This window comes from Ambystoma mexicanum, chromosome 12 (genome assembly GCF_040938575.1).
Source record: "Ambystoma mexicanum isolate Mex_15411 chromosome 12, UKY_AmexF1_1, whole genome shotgun sequence".
Lineage (NCBI taxonomy): Eukaryota > Metazoa > Chordata > Amphibia > Caudata > Ambystomatidae > Ambystoma > Ambystoma mexicanum.
The window spans coordinates 1,163,892,111-1,163,909,551 of NC_090936.1; the positions used below are offsets into that span (position 1 = coordinate 1,163,892,111).

Below are 17,441 nucleotides of genomic sequence, written 5' to 3' on the forward strand. Positions count from 1 at the left end.
GCTCCCATCCTACACCGACTCTGATTAACTCCTTAATAGTTAGGGATTGGACTGCTAAAGCATTAGAAGCCTTGAAAAGTGTTGCCAAGAAGTAAACCACTGCTACTAGTATTGAATAACACCCCGTTTCCTTCCTACAGACTTTGTCTGAGTGACTTTGTAAATCAGTGAAACTGTCACTTCACTGTAACAAATGCGGTGCACGTCCCTACTATTTAAGCAGTAGAACCGTCAATACTGTCATTTTCTGTAAAAATTGTAAGCACGAGCAAATACTATTGAAGCAGACACCGATGAAAAGTATTGTTGATATTCCCTGTGTGTATTGTTTAGTATAAAAAAGTATTTACCTACCTTGCGTATAGCAAATGTATATTTTATTATAACTTTCACTGTGTATGTTTCTTTTGACTAATATATTGACTGAGTTCATTGTACTTACCGACAGCTCACATCCTCCTCATAAGATAAGCCTGGATGCTCTGCCATTCTACCAATCCTTTGGGTAGTACAGACTTATACTACGTGTTGGGGCCTGTATACTAAGGGATAGTTTTATAGTCTTACCTCCAGCTGGACTTTAGGAAAACTCACCTAACACCCCCTTCTGCGAGCAGAGTGCCTCTTGGATTTCGGGAATGGTAAAGATACTATCTTTGGATGGGTGTCGACCTTTCTGAAGGGGTAGAGTAAAGTCATTTGTGGGAAAACGTCTTGTCTCATAAAGCCCCAGAAAATTATTAACCTATGCGTCTTTGGTTAAATAACCCCGTATAATATAATCACTTCTTTCCTTGAAATTGGTAACCTGCTTCCATAAGGAAGCAGAGTTCCCAGTCTTCACTGCCTCCAAAAGCTTGTCCCATTTTCTACCTAAAAAGGCTTTCTTTTTGTTCTTGATCAATCATCTGCGCTTGGTCCCGAGTTTGCATGGGATTACTTTATTAACCCCTACCTCATGCTTTAAACAGTCTAGTAATTTCATTTGGAACACATCAATACCCAAGACCAAAAGGACGAATAAAGCCACCGCAGTCCTACAAGGGACGTGCCCAAATGGGAGTTGCACGCCGCAAGGAAACCCAAAACACTGCACAACTCAGCACCTACTAAATCAAAACCAAAACACAAATACAACCAAGAGACAAGACCACAGAGAAAGAAACCACCACTGTGAGACAGACTTCACTGGGCCGTAACACACCGACCTAACTTGAGACCAGGAAAGCAACCAAACCTGGAAGGCTCCTGCTCCTGGAATACTTCACAATATAGTCCAACACCAAACTCAAAACCAAAACAGAGACACACCTCAACAAACACAGGAAGGAACACACCACTGTATGATGATGTGCACCGATTTAATCCAAAATAAGGAAAGAAACCAAACCAAGAGGGCATCCATCCCTGGAATATTTCACGAATACACCTGAAACCTGAATCGCAATACAACAACCACACCGAGGCAGACCCCACTGTGTGTCAGAGCACACCCACGTAACCCAAAACTAGGAAAGAAAGCAACCCAGGAGGACCCTGCCACTGGGATATATCATATATACACCCCAAACCCGAATCACAATACAATAACCACAGCGAGACAGATGCCACTGTGTCGGAACCCACCGTTTTAACCCAAAACAGAAAGTAACCAGCTCATGAGGGCACCCTCCACCTGAATATTTACCACAAACCCAAACCTAAGGGAGGCAAAATACAACAACCAGAGCAAGGCAGACAGTAGTATATACCGAAGCACACTGATCCTAACCAGAGATCAGGAAAGTAACAGTCCCAGGAGGGCACCCATCCATGGAACATAACGGAATAGATCACAACCCAATTCGGATTCCAAAACAAAGGCTACAACCTACAGCAACAGCTAGGCAAACACCACTGTATTCCACGGAACCCAGCAACTCCGACCGATTCAAACCTGTAACCGAAGAAACCTTCAACGACACCACCCCAGATCCCCCAGTGACCCATGCTCACCATGCATCTTCAAACAAATCGTTAACCACAGAACACCAGCATCATACTTCCGGCAACTGATGAACCTATCCCTAAACAAGGGTATTGTACCTAAAACTGTCAAATCAGCATACATCAATCCGCCTTCCTCTACTCTCTGCCCTCTGTAACTAATACAGAACAGGACTGCGAGACGTATATTTGGCCTCAAGCCCAGGGACCGTATCTCTCCAGCCCTGAAATCTCTCCACTGGCTCCCGGTGGCTGCAATGATCAAGATTCAAGACCCTCTGCATCGACCACAAGGATTTCTGGGGCCAGGGTCTGCACTACATCCAACTTTCTCTTCCAAAATACCTTCCTTCTCAAGCCCTTTGCTCAGCTACCTCAACTCTCTGAGGGTCAGATGCTCCTCCAGGCAGAGAGTGGGGCGTAGCTCTCGCTCCTCTGTAGGTGCCTCCCTCTAAGTAAAGGGATAATGTTAATAACGGAGTAAGAACAGTAGCAGAGGGAGAGTAGGAAGAGCAACAGTGAGTGTGAGAATAAGAGTAGAATTAGGAGACAGCACGAGTATAACCAAAGAATAGCAACATGCAAGAAAGAGTGGGAGGAAGGAGGGAAGAGAAGATAACTGAGGTAAATGGGTAGTTGGAGGTAAAATCGATCGTAAGAACAGGAGTAAGACAAGAAGTAAGGTCAAAGGGTGGAAGTGGAAAGGCAGAGTGAGAGATCTGAGGTATAGTTTGTTTGTTTGTTTGTTTATAGGGCGCCAGAAAATCCTTGGGTAGCTGGGCGCACAGAATAATAAGAATACTTAGAGCTTGGTTACAGGTTGCAGCAATACAGATAAATTGTGTACAGTAATTACATTATATCCATTCTTACATGTAAGGTAGCATCTTACACACAGTAAATACCTTATGTACATTAGACATGTGAGAGAGTAGAGGGGTAAGAATGTCGCTCAAGTTCACAATGCACAGGGTCAAATTTCACGAGTCGTTGCGCTGAAGCCAGGTGCGGGTGTGGTGCCTGAAGCTGTTGTAGGGCTGATCCCTTCTTAGTTCAACTGGTAGGGCGTTCCAGTACTGAGCTGTTTGCACAGGGAAGCTATTGCCCCCTGTTTTTTTAGTCAGAATCTAGGGGTTTGGAGGCAGAAGGAGTTGGCTGTTCTGGTTGGTCGTGCAGCAGTTTTTCTTATTATTCTATCCCTAAGGTAAGGGGGGCTGCATTGTGCAGACATTTGAATGTTAGTGTGACAATTTTGAAGGTTATCCTATCGCTGATTTTTAGCCAGTTGTAGTTTCTCCGCACATCCGAAATGTGCTCTCTGGCTGGGGGGTTCAGGGCAGTTCTGAGCGCGTTATTTTGTAGGGTTTGAAGTTTATTGATGATGTGTTTATTTGCGCCTGCATAAAGTGCGTTGCAGTAATCCAATTTTGAGAGGATTAGTGCGTTGGCTAGGATTATGCAGCTGGATGGTGAGAGGAAGGGTCTGCATGCTTTAATAAGTTTGCCAGTGTAGGCGGTGGATGAGGCCAGGGAGTTCACTTGTTTCCTTAGGGACAAAGTGGAATCCAAATAGAAACCAAGGGTTTTCAGCTCTTTGGCGGTGGGGATTATGTTACCATCGATGTTGAAGGAGCTGTTGTTGGGGTCGAGTTTTTTTAGGTTATTGGGTGAGCCTAGAATGAGGATCTCTGTTTTTTCATCGTTCAGGCAGAGGCCATGGGTTGCCATCCATGCCTGAATGAGGGTGTAGATTTTGTTTACTAAAGCTGTATCCGTAGTGAAATTGCCCAAAAGGTTGTCGTCTGCATAATTTGTGTAGGTGACACCCAGTCTGTCCAATTTGTCGAATAGAGGTTTAGTAAAGATATTGTACATCGTAGGCGAGACACAGGAGCCTTTTGGGACTCCACATGTTGTTTGGATAGGGTCTGCGGAGTTTAAGGTGGAGAGAACTTGCATGCTTCTGTTGTCCAGAAAGGATTGGACCCAGGCTACAGCTTCACTTGAGAAGTGGCCGGCTGACGCTAGGTGTTTGCAGAGTACTGCGTGGTCCACTAGGTCAAAAGCCGTCGACAGGTCAAGGAGGAGTAGCATAGCTGTGTTTCCTTTATCGTTAAGCTCGTCGATTTGGGCTTTCAGATCTATAAGAGCGGTCTCAGTGCCGGGCTGCGGTCTGAAGCCTGATAGACGAATGCCGAGGAGTTGATTAGTCTCTAGGTATTTTTGGATTTGGAGATAGGCCACTCTGTCAATTATCTTCAGGAGGAAAGGGACAGTGGTGATGGGCCTATAGTTAGTCGGGATGGAGGGGTCTAAGGTTTGTTTTTTAAGCAGGGGGAGAACCCAGGACTCTTAAACTGCTTGGGACGGTGCTAGATGAGAAGGATGCATTGATGAGTTTAGTGATGAAGGGGGCTAGGTCTCTGGCAGCATCCTTAATTACCTGGGCCGGGCAGTGATCGCCTTTGCAATTGGAAGGTTTTAGTGAGGCAATGATTTTTGTCAGTTTCCGGAGTGGAGACTTTAGAGAATTTGAAGGGTGTTAGGCTAGGTTTGAACGAGGGCGTGGGTGTGCTGGGAGTTTCGCGAAGAGGGAGCAAGGCTTTTTTATGTCAATTTTTTATTGTAATGTTTTTACTTTATTTGCGAGGGCATTTTGGATATTAGTACACCATTGCTTGTCTTTGGGTACGTTGTCGGGTGGTGGTATGGGAGATTCAAGCTCTCACAAGATTGCAAATAGTTCCTTTGTGTTGGAGCATGCTTTAGAGATTCGGTCATTATAGATTTCTTTTTTAGATTGAATGATAGCTTTCTTGTAATTTGTAGCGCATAATTAAAGTTTAAGTTTATTTTCAGCTGTAGGGGAGCATTGCCATACAGTTAGTTTCAAGCTTCCTTTTTTCCAGTCTCAATTCTTTTAGATGGGGGGTGAACCAAGTATTGAGGTGGGAAAGTTGTTTACTTTTACGGTTTTTCTGTGGGGCAACTGTGTCCATGGCTACGGCCATGGTGTCGTATATTTTAACCAGTGTGTCTGGGTCAGAGTCGGATGGCAAGGCGTTGATAGTTGGGAGGAGCAGGGGTAGGATATTGTCTGGTGTAATGTTTTTTCTGGATCTAGTAGGACAGATGATGACATTATTTTTTCATTTCTGGGCATCATGTTAAGTGTTAAGTTGAAGTTGATGAGAGAGTGGTCGGTCCAAGGCTGGGGTGTAATTTTGGTGATGGTAGTAGGGCAATTGAAGGTGGCTACTCAATCTAGTATTCTCCCTTTGTCGTGGGTGGGGGTGAGAACTTTTTGGGAGAGGCCATGCCCTTCTATCATGATCGCAATAGTTTGCGCTTGTTTGTCATTGGGGTCGTTAAGACCTAGGCTAAGGTCGCCAAGGATCATTATCTGGGATGATTTTTTTGTATTGCCCGCTAAGAGGCTGGATAATTCCTCTTCGAATAGGCCTAAGGGCCCTGGTGGCCTATAAATGAGATAGAAAGTTAGAGTTTGGCATGGGGATATCGGTAATTTAGAGGCCAGGAGTTCGCAAGATTTTAAGGTGGGCAGTGTTGTTAACCTTACATTCAGGTTGGATTTGGCTATGATGGCTAAGCCACCACCTCTGGCATTAGGGCGGTCTAGTCTTAGTAGTTGGTACTGTTTGGGTATTGCTAGGGATCGGGCTGGACCTGCTGCGTCATGTAGCCAAGTTTCTGTGACTGCTAGGAGGTCAAGGTTATCTAAGGTAAGGAGGTCGGCTATTTCAGTGGCGTGGGCCACGACTGATCTAGCATTGATCAGTGCTCCTGTTATGGAGGTTGTTTAGTTTGTTATGGATAGTTGGTGTTAGAGGTAACCGGGCTAGGTTCTTTCATTGAGGTGCTAGCAGTTAGTTGAGGGTTAGGTTGCATAGAGCTCTTAGTCTGGTTTTTGGGGATGGTGCAGCGGTTCAGATAGGTGTTGCTGAGTAGTTGCGGTTCGTAGAGGGTGGAGAGTCTAGCGCGAAGCCTAGAGTTTCTGTGGAGAGTATGGCAGGGTGCATGTTTAACTTGGTCCATAGTTGCCAGTACAAAATGCAGTAGCAGCAAAGGGGGGTATGCTAATAGGGTCATGCTAGGATGCATTCTGTTAGCATAGATGATTTGTACTATATAAGTGTCATTTAGGTAGGTGAGCTGAGAGCGCAAGATCCCATGGCTGGCACAGTGGGCGGTCACTCGAATAGGGCACAGTGGACTAGGAAAGGCAGAAACGACTATTCAGAGGTTCTAATTTGCTACTAAGGCTAGGCAATAGTCAGAGTTGTGTGCTGTGGTCACAGATCATAGTGGGCAGTACAGTGTGCTAAATACGCATATATTCACAGTGGTGAGTAATCATGTGCAGAAGTACTGTAAGCAGCTGTACTGGGTTAGACGATGTGAGTTGATAGCAGTCACAAGTGTGAAGAGTAGCCCTAAGCGGCCTACTAGTCTAACCATAGGTACATTTAGTCTAACCATAGGAACATTTAGATATCATTTCAGTAGATGGAATCAAGAGGAGCCAAAGTCGTATCTACGCCTGGCAGGCATAGTTACAGGTTGAGTCCTAAGCATAGACTTTGTCTATCTGTAAGCGTGTCTGGATTCATAGGTTCAAGTGTGTGCAGGTGGAGTCAGACGCTATGAAGGTTAATTGGGAGGGGCTGCTGGAGCGATATGCAATAAAGAGGCTGCGGGTTGACCTGTGAGTCAGGTTAGGGTTCACTGCATATCGGGCTGAGCATCAATCTAATAAATAATGTATGAGTATTAAAGTGGCAATAGTGTTGCCAGATAGTAGTCTACGGCTGGGTCAGTAAGTTGTAAGGCCTCAGTAGCTGGGAGATTCAGAATGGGCAGGATCAGCTCGTGGGTTTCTGTGCTCGCACTGTGCCTGTGCAGTCGAGTGTGAAGTAGGAAGAACGAACTTTAGGGCAGTGATTATGAGCAGGCAATAAAGTAAGGTGCAGAACGTTGCACGGCTAAGGCAGCAATGAACAAAATGCTGAGTTAAAAACAGCAGCAACAACGTGAGAAGGACGCAAAGCAGTGCACAGTGGTGATCAGCAGCACTATAATGCAGAAGTATACAACACGGTAGCACAATAATAGTCCAAAGAATCAGATGTAGATGTGAGAGCGCAACTGTGTTCAGTTAGTTAATTAAATAGTTGGTGGGAGCACTTACCCCAGGTTGCTGTACGATGCAGAATCCCTGGAGCGAGAAGAGGCGAGTTCAAAGTGGTGGGTAACAACGGGCAGAGTAACGGGCCTTGGCCTCTGTAGGCTCTGGGCAGGCTTGGGACTCTGCCTTCGACGTTGGAGCCGGCTTCCGCCTACCTGTCAGCTGGTGGGCGGGATATAAGAGCTGGCAGCCAATCAGTTACGGTTGCATCGGGATGGCCTCCTAGAATGCACGGATTGTGCCACCATCATGCAAAGGCATTGGTCGTGCAAATCACGGTGGAATGAGAGTAAATGGACAGCGCAAATGGTACGTTAGCTGTGAGTACTTCTTGCACAATTGTGCTTGGTGCGCCACGCGGTGTGGCCAGGGAAATTAATTGCGAAAATTAGCGAGCGAGGTAACCCGGCTCCAAGTTGAGCCCTGGGCTTACCTCAACTGCAGGAGGCCTCTGGGCTGCTCCGGCAGCACAGTTTGCCCTGGGGAGAGCTCCTGCTCGATCCCTGGTGATGAGCACACAGGCGGAGGAAGACAGAGGGAATGGAGGGTAACGTGGTCGGGGAGGAGGAGGGGGGGGGGGGTTCTTATGTACCCAGTGTAGTGAAAGTGTGGAAGGAGAGGGAGTGACACCAGGTGACAGAAGGTCCATCCCCAACTCCCTAGGATACTAATTGGGGTAGGTCAGGGAAGTCTAGAAAATCCCAGAGGGAGTTAGGCAGCCACGGTTTTAGGAAAACCTCAATATAATAAGACAGCCAACAGATAGGTGGCCCCGTTGGCGAGAAACTAACCTCCCCGTTAGGGATGCCTGGGCTAGGGAAGTGGTAAACCAGCAGGACGTAGAGAGCCTGAGATGGCCCTAGTGCCACTTTCCTTAAAGCACTCGATAGGCCCTGAAAATCTCTCACCAGACCCACAGCCAATGTTTTGCAAGAGTTCCAATAAACACCCTTGGAACTTGACTTGCGTGTGGTAGCAATGGTTATTTGTGGCAGGCAATATAAATACACAGTTGGCAATCCATACAAGGGGCTACTCCAACTTTACAGTATACACAGTGAAATTCAGCAAGGCAAAACATCCACAATACATTTCAAACTAAAGTGGGAGGGAAAATACAATAACAAATGGTTAAACAATCAAAACCATATATCCACCATGTAATTGGAAGTTAATACCTAAAAGCTTTATAAATTCTTCCCTACCTAACCAGTTCAGTACCAGGTTTCCAGTGGGACCAGTTCAAAGTTAAGCACCAGAAAAAGGGATGAAGGCAGTCACAATTCTCTCAAAGGTAAGTTCTATATGTGATGGCACGCTAAAATCTATTTTAAGTGTTTCTCCAATGGGGACGGCCGAACTCCCACTTCTGACTCAATGAGGGGCCCCCAGGAAGGAATCTAATACCAGAACTAACTGCCCATGGTCAGTCATGGGTAGCTGTAGGGATAGGACTCCATGCTTTGCTTCAAGACTGGTGCGCTGTGTTCTCAAACTTCCACTGGTAAGTAGGGCCAGTTGGGGACAATTGTTCATGCGGTTGGTTGAGTTGCAGAAGGTCCGGAGTGCAGTGCAAATTTCAAGGTCAGGTTATCAGTGGTTCCAGTGTCTCACAGGACTATCTATTCCAGTGACCAACTGTTAAGATGGATTTCCAAAATCGACCCCGGGGTTGGATTTTGGGAGGCCACCCTATTATTGTAAACATGAGACACTGAGGACTAGCCAATTCCAATCAAAGTAAGGTAGGAGAGCGGCAAGCTTCAGACTCAGGAGTGGGAGAGTGGTCTAGGGCTACAATGTGTCCACACAGAAACATCACCAATAATTCGAGTTCCACAGATACATACAAAAATATACAATGTTTATTAGGCTTTTAAAATACACACTAAGCAAATGAAACCTCTTGACAAATATTGCCACAAAGTTACTATAAAATAGATATATACATTCACCCTTTGAGAAGAAAGAAAACATTTGATTCAATAACCAGTGTAAAATAGCAAAGTGTTCAGATGCAGTTAATTCGGTACAGACACTTTAGAACAACCATTAAACAGTTCCCTAGCACTTAGTAAGTTCAGCCGTAAGATGGTCTGGGGCTTTGTGCCCTGAATTTATCAGTTCCAAAGTTCTACTTTTCTGGAAGGTTTACTTTGTGATTGGACAATGCCAGTGATTATGATACAAAGTTCAAAAAGGTAAGTAAAGTTCAGGTAAGCAACTCACTCAATCCCATATACTAGGATAGGTCCAGGAAGGGATCCTTGACCATGCCACCATCAACCAAAGTCAGGAAAAAGTGAGATAGGGACAGGACTTTACGCCCATGCAACCCTATAGAGAACAGGGGGATGGAACATGTCTGGTTACTTACCATCCCAACTCCGATTTCTCCAGAGACCACCAGAGAGGTTCTGTTTTGGACACAATCTTCATTACTTGGTCCAATCGAGGGAAGCCCAGGGGTTGCGCATGCCGTGGTCCTTTTTGGTGCTGTGATTTAGTTTCCTTCTGTCGCAGTGCTTGAATCTCGGTTACAGGCAATGGCCAGCTGACTACCCAAGGGAAGGAAACAAAGACTTCTGTGGAGCAGGTGACCTCAGGACACCTTAAGGGAGCGAAGAAGACGGATTACAACAGGAGTCACCACGGTCAGGTGGTGGCAGGCGATTTTCTGCAGGAGAAAGTGTCTTAGTACCAGCTGAAGATCTGTTAAGTTCCAAGGATGCTATCGGAACAGTGATGGCTGCAGAGAGGTAGCTCAGGAGAATGCTGGTCAGTCCACTGGTTGCTCCAGGAATACTTGCGAAGGCTCAGAAGGCACGATCCTTGAGCAGGGGTCGAGCTAGGTTGTTTTGTGACCAGGAATGAGGAGCAGGGCATCACCAGGACTTCCCTGGAGTTGGTGCTTGTCTGCTGCTGAGTAGTCCTCAGGGGGTCAGCGGGCGGCACTTCTTTGTAGGGGTCTTGGGTCCAATGATGATCCGTCAAATGGCTGCAGGAGTCGACCTTTTAGCCAGGATCTGAACTGGGAGGTCGAGCATGTTCACCAATGGTACAGATCTGCACCATTCAAACTGGCAGTGGCTATTGAATTGTGGAATTGTGGATAGATATTGGCCACAAAATCTTCCCAGCAACAGACATTCATGCACCAGGATGTATACTGGGACCAGACAGTATACATCCCAGTGCCCACATCAGGACTCGCGCACACAGCGCCTTGGGAAAGGGCTTCCTTTCCTTTATATGGCAATTCGGACCGAGAGTGCATAAAGGCGTAAGCTAAAAGATCAAATCAGGGCAGAAAAAGATCTGCTGCCATTAGCCCATGCTATACACAATTTTGTAACCACAAAGTTAAAAAAAGAAAATGTTTTAAGCATCCATATTATCCTAAACGTTCTTCACTGTGAGAAATTCACTGAGGGAGACAATCTCCCAGTACCAATAGTGTTATGGACTGTCAGTTTCCCCATAAATATGAGCACAAAGCAAGGGAAGTAATGCAGAGTGATTTACATATCTTCACAAAGTTAGGTCAGCAGTCAAAACAAAGCAAACATAAAATGGTGTCCCATAGAGGTCGATGGGAGGAAAGCAGCAAAAAGAAATGTTCCTGGCGGGGGGTAGGCAGAGGACGTCGCTGCTGCTACTTGTCAGAGGCCACATGACTTATGCCACAGTGGACAAATGAGGCAAAGGGGCGAAACCCCATACCTTCAAGGGGTAAATGGAAGGCTACTGAAATGCCAGGCCTTGACCATATACATTCAAAGCCTGACACCTCTGGAGGCACTTGTCTGCCATCGCAACAGTAGGTTGCTCCCATCAATGGCCATATCCAGAAACGTTGCTTGGACATCAAGGGTGAATTCTGACATCCTCATCCATGAATAACTTTCAGGGCCAACCTAGTTCCCATGGCTGGCACCACTCAAATCAGTCAGTTAAGGCCTGCATGCAAAGCCTTGCTACTGGCTCCTTGCCGTCCTTCACCATAGTGTTAAAGCCCTCCATCTCCTTTGTGGGAAAGTTCTCTGGTGAACACAGAACACATTCCAAAGACAGAATGAGTATGTGGAGCGCAAAAAGCATTGATTACCCGTAGGTTGAGGCTGCCCTAAGCAAACCACTTGTTTCCTCACGCATTCTGTCTCTTTCTCTCCCTTTGGATAGGCATGAGGGGATAAAAGGTTAAAAAAAACTGCTGCCACTGCCTGTACCACAAGGAGCCGGGTGATGCTTCTTTATAAAGTGGTCATCACAGCCGGGTTGAAAGGAAGCAGGGTCTTACGTGACAGACCCTTGTATAGAATATTAGTCCGTACATATTGTACCTCTGGTTTGGAGGGTGTGGACAAACCAAATGTGTCCATTACCTTGGCCACCACTCTCTGAGGCCTGGCCGGAGTCTGCCCCGGAAGGATATCTAGCTCTGGGGAAGTACCCAAGCTGCTGGGTTTCTGCAGGTTAGTGGCCAAATTCATTAGTTCCTCTCTTTCTCCACAGGACTCGTCCAGGAAATCCTCAACCCCATCTTCAAGAAGAATTTACCCATCCGGAGCGGGGCGTAATCCGGTGAGGTGCCAGTGCTGAAAGACGAGAGGACGAGTGCAAAGACTGGAGGGGGTATCTGTACTTCTGCCTATATGGTAGGATAAAGGCACAGAACACCACAGCAAGGCTCTCAATGTGGTAACGATGGACGAGCAGCCAGGCTTAAGCTTTCACAAGGTGATGCAGGCTGGTTCTTAAGTACAGTGTTTCCACAAAGCCCCCCACAAAGGAATGTCCACACACCATGTTAGGTGATAACACAGTTTCTTTATATAAAATAAGGATGCTACCTCTAAGATAAATATATATACACATATAAATAATAACACTTTTTACTTGGAATACTTATTAAAAGAATGGCAAATATATACATTCTATGTGGTACCACACAATACTTAAATTGAGTAAGAAATGCACTAACAGCAGACAGTTTTAAATAGGCGTGTAAATTCTTAAGTGAAGTGTAGCAGCATAGAATAGGGAAGAAAGGCAGGTTAGTTGTGAACAGTGGCAGAATGCTTTCTTTAGGCTAGATATACAACTATGTGCAAGAATACCCCCACCTAGGCAACCTGTAAGGGAAAAGTTGAGTAACTTATCTTACCTTACCTTTTAAAGCCCAGTCCAATAATGTTCAATAACCTCCTGCTTTCTTTTAAACGGTTCTACAATCCCAAAGTACCCAAGAGGCCACAGGAGAACATGATCCAAGATGAATCGGGGACCTCTGGACGACTCCTCTGGCTAGAAGATGCTCTTCCTCATCACAGTACCTTTGGTGCCTTGGCAGGCTAAGTGGCAGAGTTTCTCGATTTCACTGGACGATTCCCTCCGAGGATGCCCCCCCCTCTCCTTTGGAAGAAGGAGCCACTGGGATGCTGAAGCCACAAGAAAAATTCAACAACGTTTTCTGACGTGCAGCAGTTTTACTCTTCACTGTGCTCTTCTTTGGTCAATGATTTCTCAGACTGTAGAAGTCCTGTAAAGTTTAAACTTGCTTTGGGATCCGTTCCTTAAAGGCTTGGCAGATGACCCTTGGGCCCCTTAATGACTTCTGGCGGCAACAGGTGCATAGGTCATTTTTGGTGTTGGATTTCGGAATATCCCGGTTTTACGACTTTCGGTTCTTCAGTGCTGCATCCGCAGCACGGACCTCTGGACGGCTTCTGGCGACTTGGACTCTACCATTCCAGTGGACCTCGGACCTTCGCCAAGTCTGGACCGTCGGACGTCTTTGTTAGCTTCTGGTGGCGGGAAACCCACTGGCGGACCTTCCACTGCACCCAGCGACTCTAGACACTGACTCTCTCTGGTGGGAGAAAGTGGTCTGTGTTGATGGCAAGGATGTCCTTTCAAATGTTTATAGGCAGTTTGGAACTTTTGCAGCTCCAGGTGTCCAGCAGCACTATTCCAGGGTACCCCCCTCTTCTGGGCGGTAGACAACGACTTCCAGCAAACACAAAGCGCTCCTCCTGACCCTAGGTGACGCCAGTGGACTTCTTCGACTCGAGATGTCTGGGCGCTCCTCTTCAGGGCTCACAAAGACCCCTTCTCCGAACGTCAGGCACACAGGACTGGCTTTCAGGGTACTTCTGATGAAGAGTAGCAGTGTGCACAATCGTCCCTCGTAGCTGGGGGAGGTCTACTTTCCAGGTCTTCTCTGGATCAGTCCTTGGGAGACACGACAGCTTTCAGATTACAGTGAAGAAATTTCAGCAGCAGACTTCTCCAGCTGGGCTTTAAGCAACCGCATCTTCTTGCTTTAATGAAATTAGTTGCCAACACACAATTTGCGCCAGTCACCAATCAGTTTATTCCAACATCGGTAACGTCTGTAAGGCGACACGTGTTTCGGCCTTGGGCTTTCTTCAGAGCCAGACAGATACTTCATTACAGTATCAGTAAATAATGGAAAATGAAAAACACACATCGTAATATATTATGGCACATACAATCAGATGCATGAAAATGAAATGTCCACCAAAATTATATTTGTGTGACCCAAGAAAGACAGAGATTGAGGGGGTTGGACTAGGGTAGGATACGTTGGGTTAAGAAGAAAACAATTGTTTTACTCCATACAGTAGCAAAAACCTCTCCAGAGGCCAGCTGGTGCTTGAGATAGAGTATCAAGGCATCTTTTGGAGGAAAGAATCCAATAGAAATTAACTGAAAAAAATAAATGCATTCTTGTTCCTATTCTGGTCCTGGAGTTTTTAAAGTATTATAGCTATTTTTAATGCACCTGCTATTTGCTGTACATTCCTGTATGAAAAGACACTGCGTTAAATCTTAGTAAAACTGTACTCACTTTTACGTTTGATTTCCTAACAAGTCTAAATATGAGTTGCAACTTTCTAGATATTTTACAAACACAATGCAAGTACATAGCTGATTACAGATTTTTTTTAATACGTGGTGTTTTTTCTCTTTCTTGCGAACCATCTAGTTTAACCTGAAATGTGAATGCCACTCTGCTGTGGGCTTCCAATTTCAGGGTTATGGAAAATAAAATAAAAACTCAGTAAATAAGCATGTACAACGAAATCTGACTGACAGAAAAACACCATCAGCAAGACCTGCACTTGTGAAAACCTGCAGCCATGTGGGTGTGTGAGGGGGCCGAGAAAGTCAGTGTAGGTCATGTCGCTTTTACGCAACTGTACTCTGATTGAGCTTCATGCTTTTGTGGACATGAATGTTACATGCTCTTGGTTGAGTTTTCATCAACTTTATCAAATCACAAAAAAAAGCATTTCTAAAAAAATGTCACACTAAATTATAGAGTACTTAATACTCTTGCATTATCATCTAAAGATAATTCATTTAGAATAAGTGCTGTGCAAGAAGATACATAAATGCATTCTTTCACCATCATTAAAGTAGTTTATGTTCTGATATATCTTTCGTAAAATGGTACGTTTTTGGAGACTTTTTGCTCACCTTGATTAGCAATGACTTCACTCATTCCACTCCCGCTCACTGTCTGCAGAAAGGCAAAATAACTCCGCCGCAACATTTGCTTCTCTAAAGCAGCAGATTGGTCATTTTCTTCAGCTGGACGGACTAAAACTTCAAAGATGGCTTGAAGAAGTGGCATGAATACTTGTTGCAAGAAAGGCGAGACTTGTGTCTGGAAAAATAAATGCACAAAACTTAATCATTTTTATCTTAACCTAATGATTAAATATCACAAAAATGTATTGTGGCCATTACAGTTGCTCAAGTGATGCAAATACAGACTCATTTAAACAACACTTATCCAAAACACTAAAATACTTACTATCAGGAGGTCATTTTCTTTCTGAAGGATTAGTCTTTCACCCAGAGTCCTCATATGATATTCTCTATAGTGCCAGCTGCCTTACAAAAACTTCAACCACCATGGGGCACAGTGCATCGTAGCTTGGGTCCTCTTGGGCATCCAATAGCAGTGTGGCATCGGGCCAGTCTATCTAGAGTTGATGCACCCAATGACCTTGGTAGTTCCGCCATTTTCCCAGGCATGCAGCAGCGGAGGGACAAGACACATGAGAAATACAAACTATCGCCAAGAGGGACAGTTTGGGGTAGAGGAGGGGTATTGAGGAATCACCAGAAGGTCTAATCCATCAGAAAGAACATTACCAGGAGGTAAGTGATGTGTTCTAAGGGATTTCTTCCTCCAACAGATTCATCTTAGACTCCCATATCAGTACATAACTCTGGAGAAAGGAGAAGAGCGAGAAGACCAACTATACTGGAACACTTTGGAGGATGTCCAAAGCAAACGTCCTGCCCAAACAGTGAATCCAGGCAGTAATGTTTGGCAAACGTGTGTAACGAACCCCATGTAGCTGCTTGACAGATGTCCAAGTGAGCGGTGGGCCTTCCAAGATGGATAGGACAGTTGGGACAAGGTTCTCACTAGATTCCCACTAGATTCCCCATTTCTACCATGGTTCTGTTTCTTCAGCCACCTGCTACAATTCATCTCCTCCCCTGCATCTCGCCACAGGTTTTGCTCCCACATTGCCCTCTGTTACCTTCCTATATAGGGGTAGCCCTTTTTTTCTTCGGGACTACCTTACTTTCTCTTCACCAAAATTCCCCTATGCAACTGTCTGCACTGTGTGACAGCGTCATGACCACATTGTGTATAGGCACATATATAAATAACGAATACATAAAATAAAGGGTATAAAGAGGAGACAGGGGTGAGAGTCTGAGGCCCCCGCATGTGCCAGAAAGGCAGATAATGGTGCCACCCTTTGTTGCAAAATGCCTCCCAGCACTTTTTCTGGCCAGTTTTCTTTTCCCTTCTTTTCAGAAACATGACTTACAGAATGCATCTGGGAGTAGCCAAGAAAACCTATACCAGAACCAAGCGAGTAGAAAATCCAAAACAGAACTCAAATGTATTTTGGACCAGTATCCTGTACACACACACACCTTACACAGCATTAGAAAGGCAAACGAGTCATGCAAGAACCTGGAAACTGCTTCCAAGGGCATCATCACACTAAGGAGAGCATAGAATATCCATTAAATACATTTTCCTAAACAGTGCTGGAGATGGGGGTGTTAGGGGAGCTTTCGTAAAGTCCATCTGGAGTAAGACTTTATGGAACTATCCCTTGCTATACAGGCCCCAACTGCTAGTATAGGTCTGTACTACTCAAAGGTTTGGTAGTGTGGCAGAGCAGCCAGGCTGATCTTAGGAGGGAGATGTGAGCTGTAGGTAAGTACAATAAACTCAGCAAATACCTAGGCCCAAAGAAGAAACTCTTATACACTTGTAGTTATAGTAAAAGTAGATATTTATATTATATACACAAGGCAAAGTTATATTCAGATAAGTACTATTTTAACTCATCAACACAACAGAAAACATCAGCAATACTTCAGGTGAGTAAACAATAGTAGGGAATCATGCAGATCATGAACACAGTTCAATGGTAAGTAAAATCACTTGTTATAGCAACTCAGAAAATGTTCTGTTGTAGGAATAAATAGGGTTATCAAACACCAACAATAGCAGTTTATTATTTTAAAAGACTTGTAATACTTGTCAGAGGCCTTAGGGCTTTAGCAGTCCATCCCTATCTAGGTAGGAGTTCTTCAAAGTCAGATTGGAGGTAAAGCAGATAAGGCACAGCAGCAGAAAAGGCAACGTACCAAAAGGATTCTTCTATTACAGGTAAATGAAAAGCTTTTGTGGGTCATAAAAGTTTCAGGGACCCTGGGAAAGGCTCCCTATCGGCACACAAGCGTTAGGCCTGGGCGAACTGTATGGGCAAACATCCAAACGCCGGAATCAGCACTCCAGCAGCAAATGAGAAACAGAATTACTTGAGGTATGCACTACTGAGAGTCCCACAGTTTCTGAGGAGGTGTGAAGATGATGCAGCTGAATTCTTTCACGGTGCAGCAGCGGTGCACCCAGTCTCCTGTTCCTTGGTCATGGTGACAAAAGGAGGGACGTGGGAAGGGATATCGGAGCAATAGTCGAGAGAAAGGACTCCCAGCCAAGGATTCTTCGTGCTCCAACATTGGTCTGCAGTTTTGGCGCCTTTTCAGCGACACCAAGAGGGAACGTTTACCGCCCTGTCAATTCCGCCTCGATTCTTCGGGCCTGCTCTCTGGTGAGGGGACTTTGAGGAGGTGGATTGTGTCCCTGGAGGTGCAACTGGAGCTCACCAAAGTT

General features: G+C 45.3%; 1 protein-coding gene across 5 annotated transcripts in view; it reads right to left on the reverse strand.

Annotated features, from left to right (window-relative positions):
• The window catches only part of XPOT (exportin for tRNA), a 1,180,573-nt gene that overhangs the window by 250,099 nt on the left and 913,033 nt on the right, over positions 1-17,441 (reverse strand). For all 5 annotated transcript variants that reach the window (XM_069629779.1, XM_069629778.1, XM_069629776.1 and 2 more), the window contains one exon: positions 14,699-14,888. In XM_069629779.1, coding sequence (XP_069485880.1) covers positions 14,699-14,888 — 190 coding nt within the window. The remainder of the gene's footprint in view (positions 1-14,698; positions 14,889-17,441) is intronic.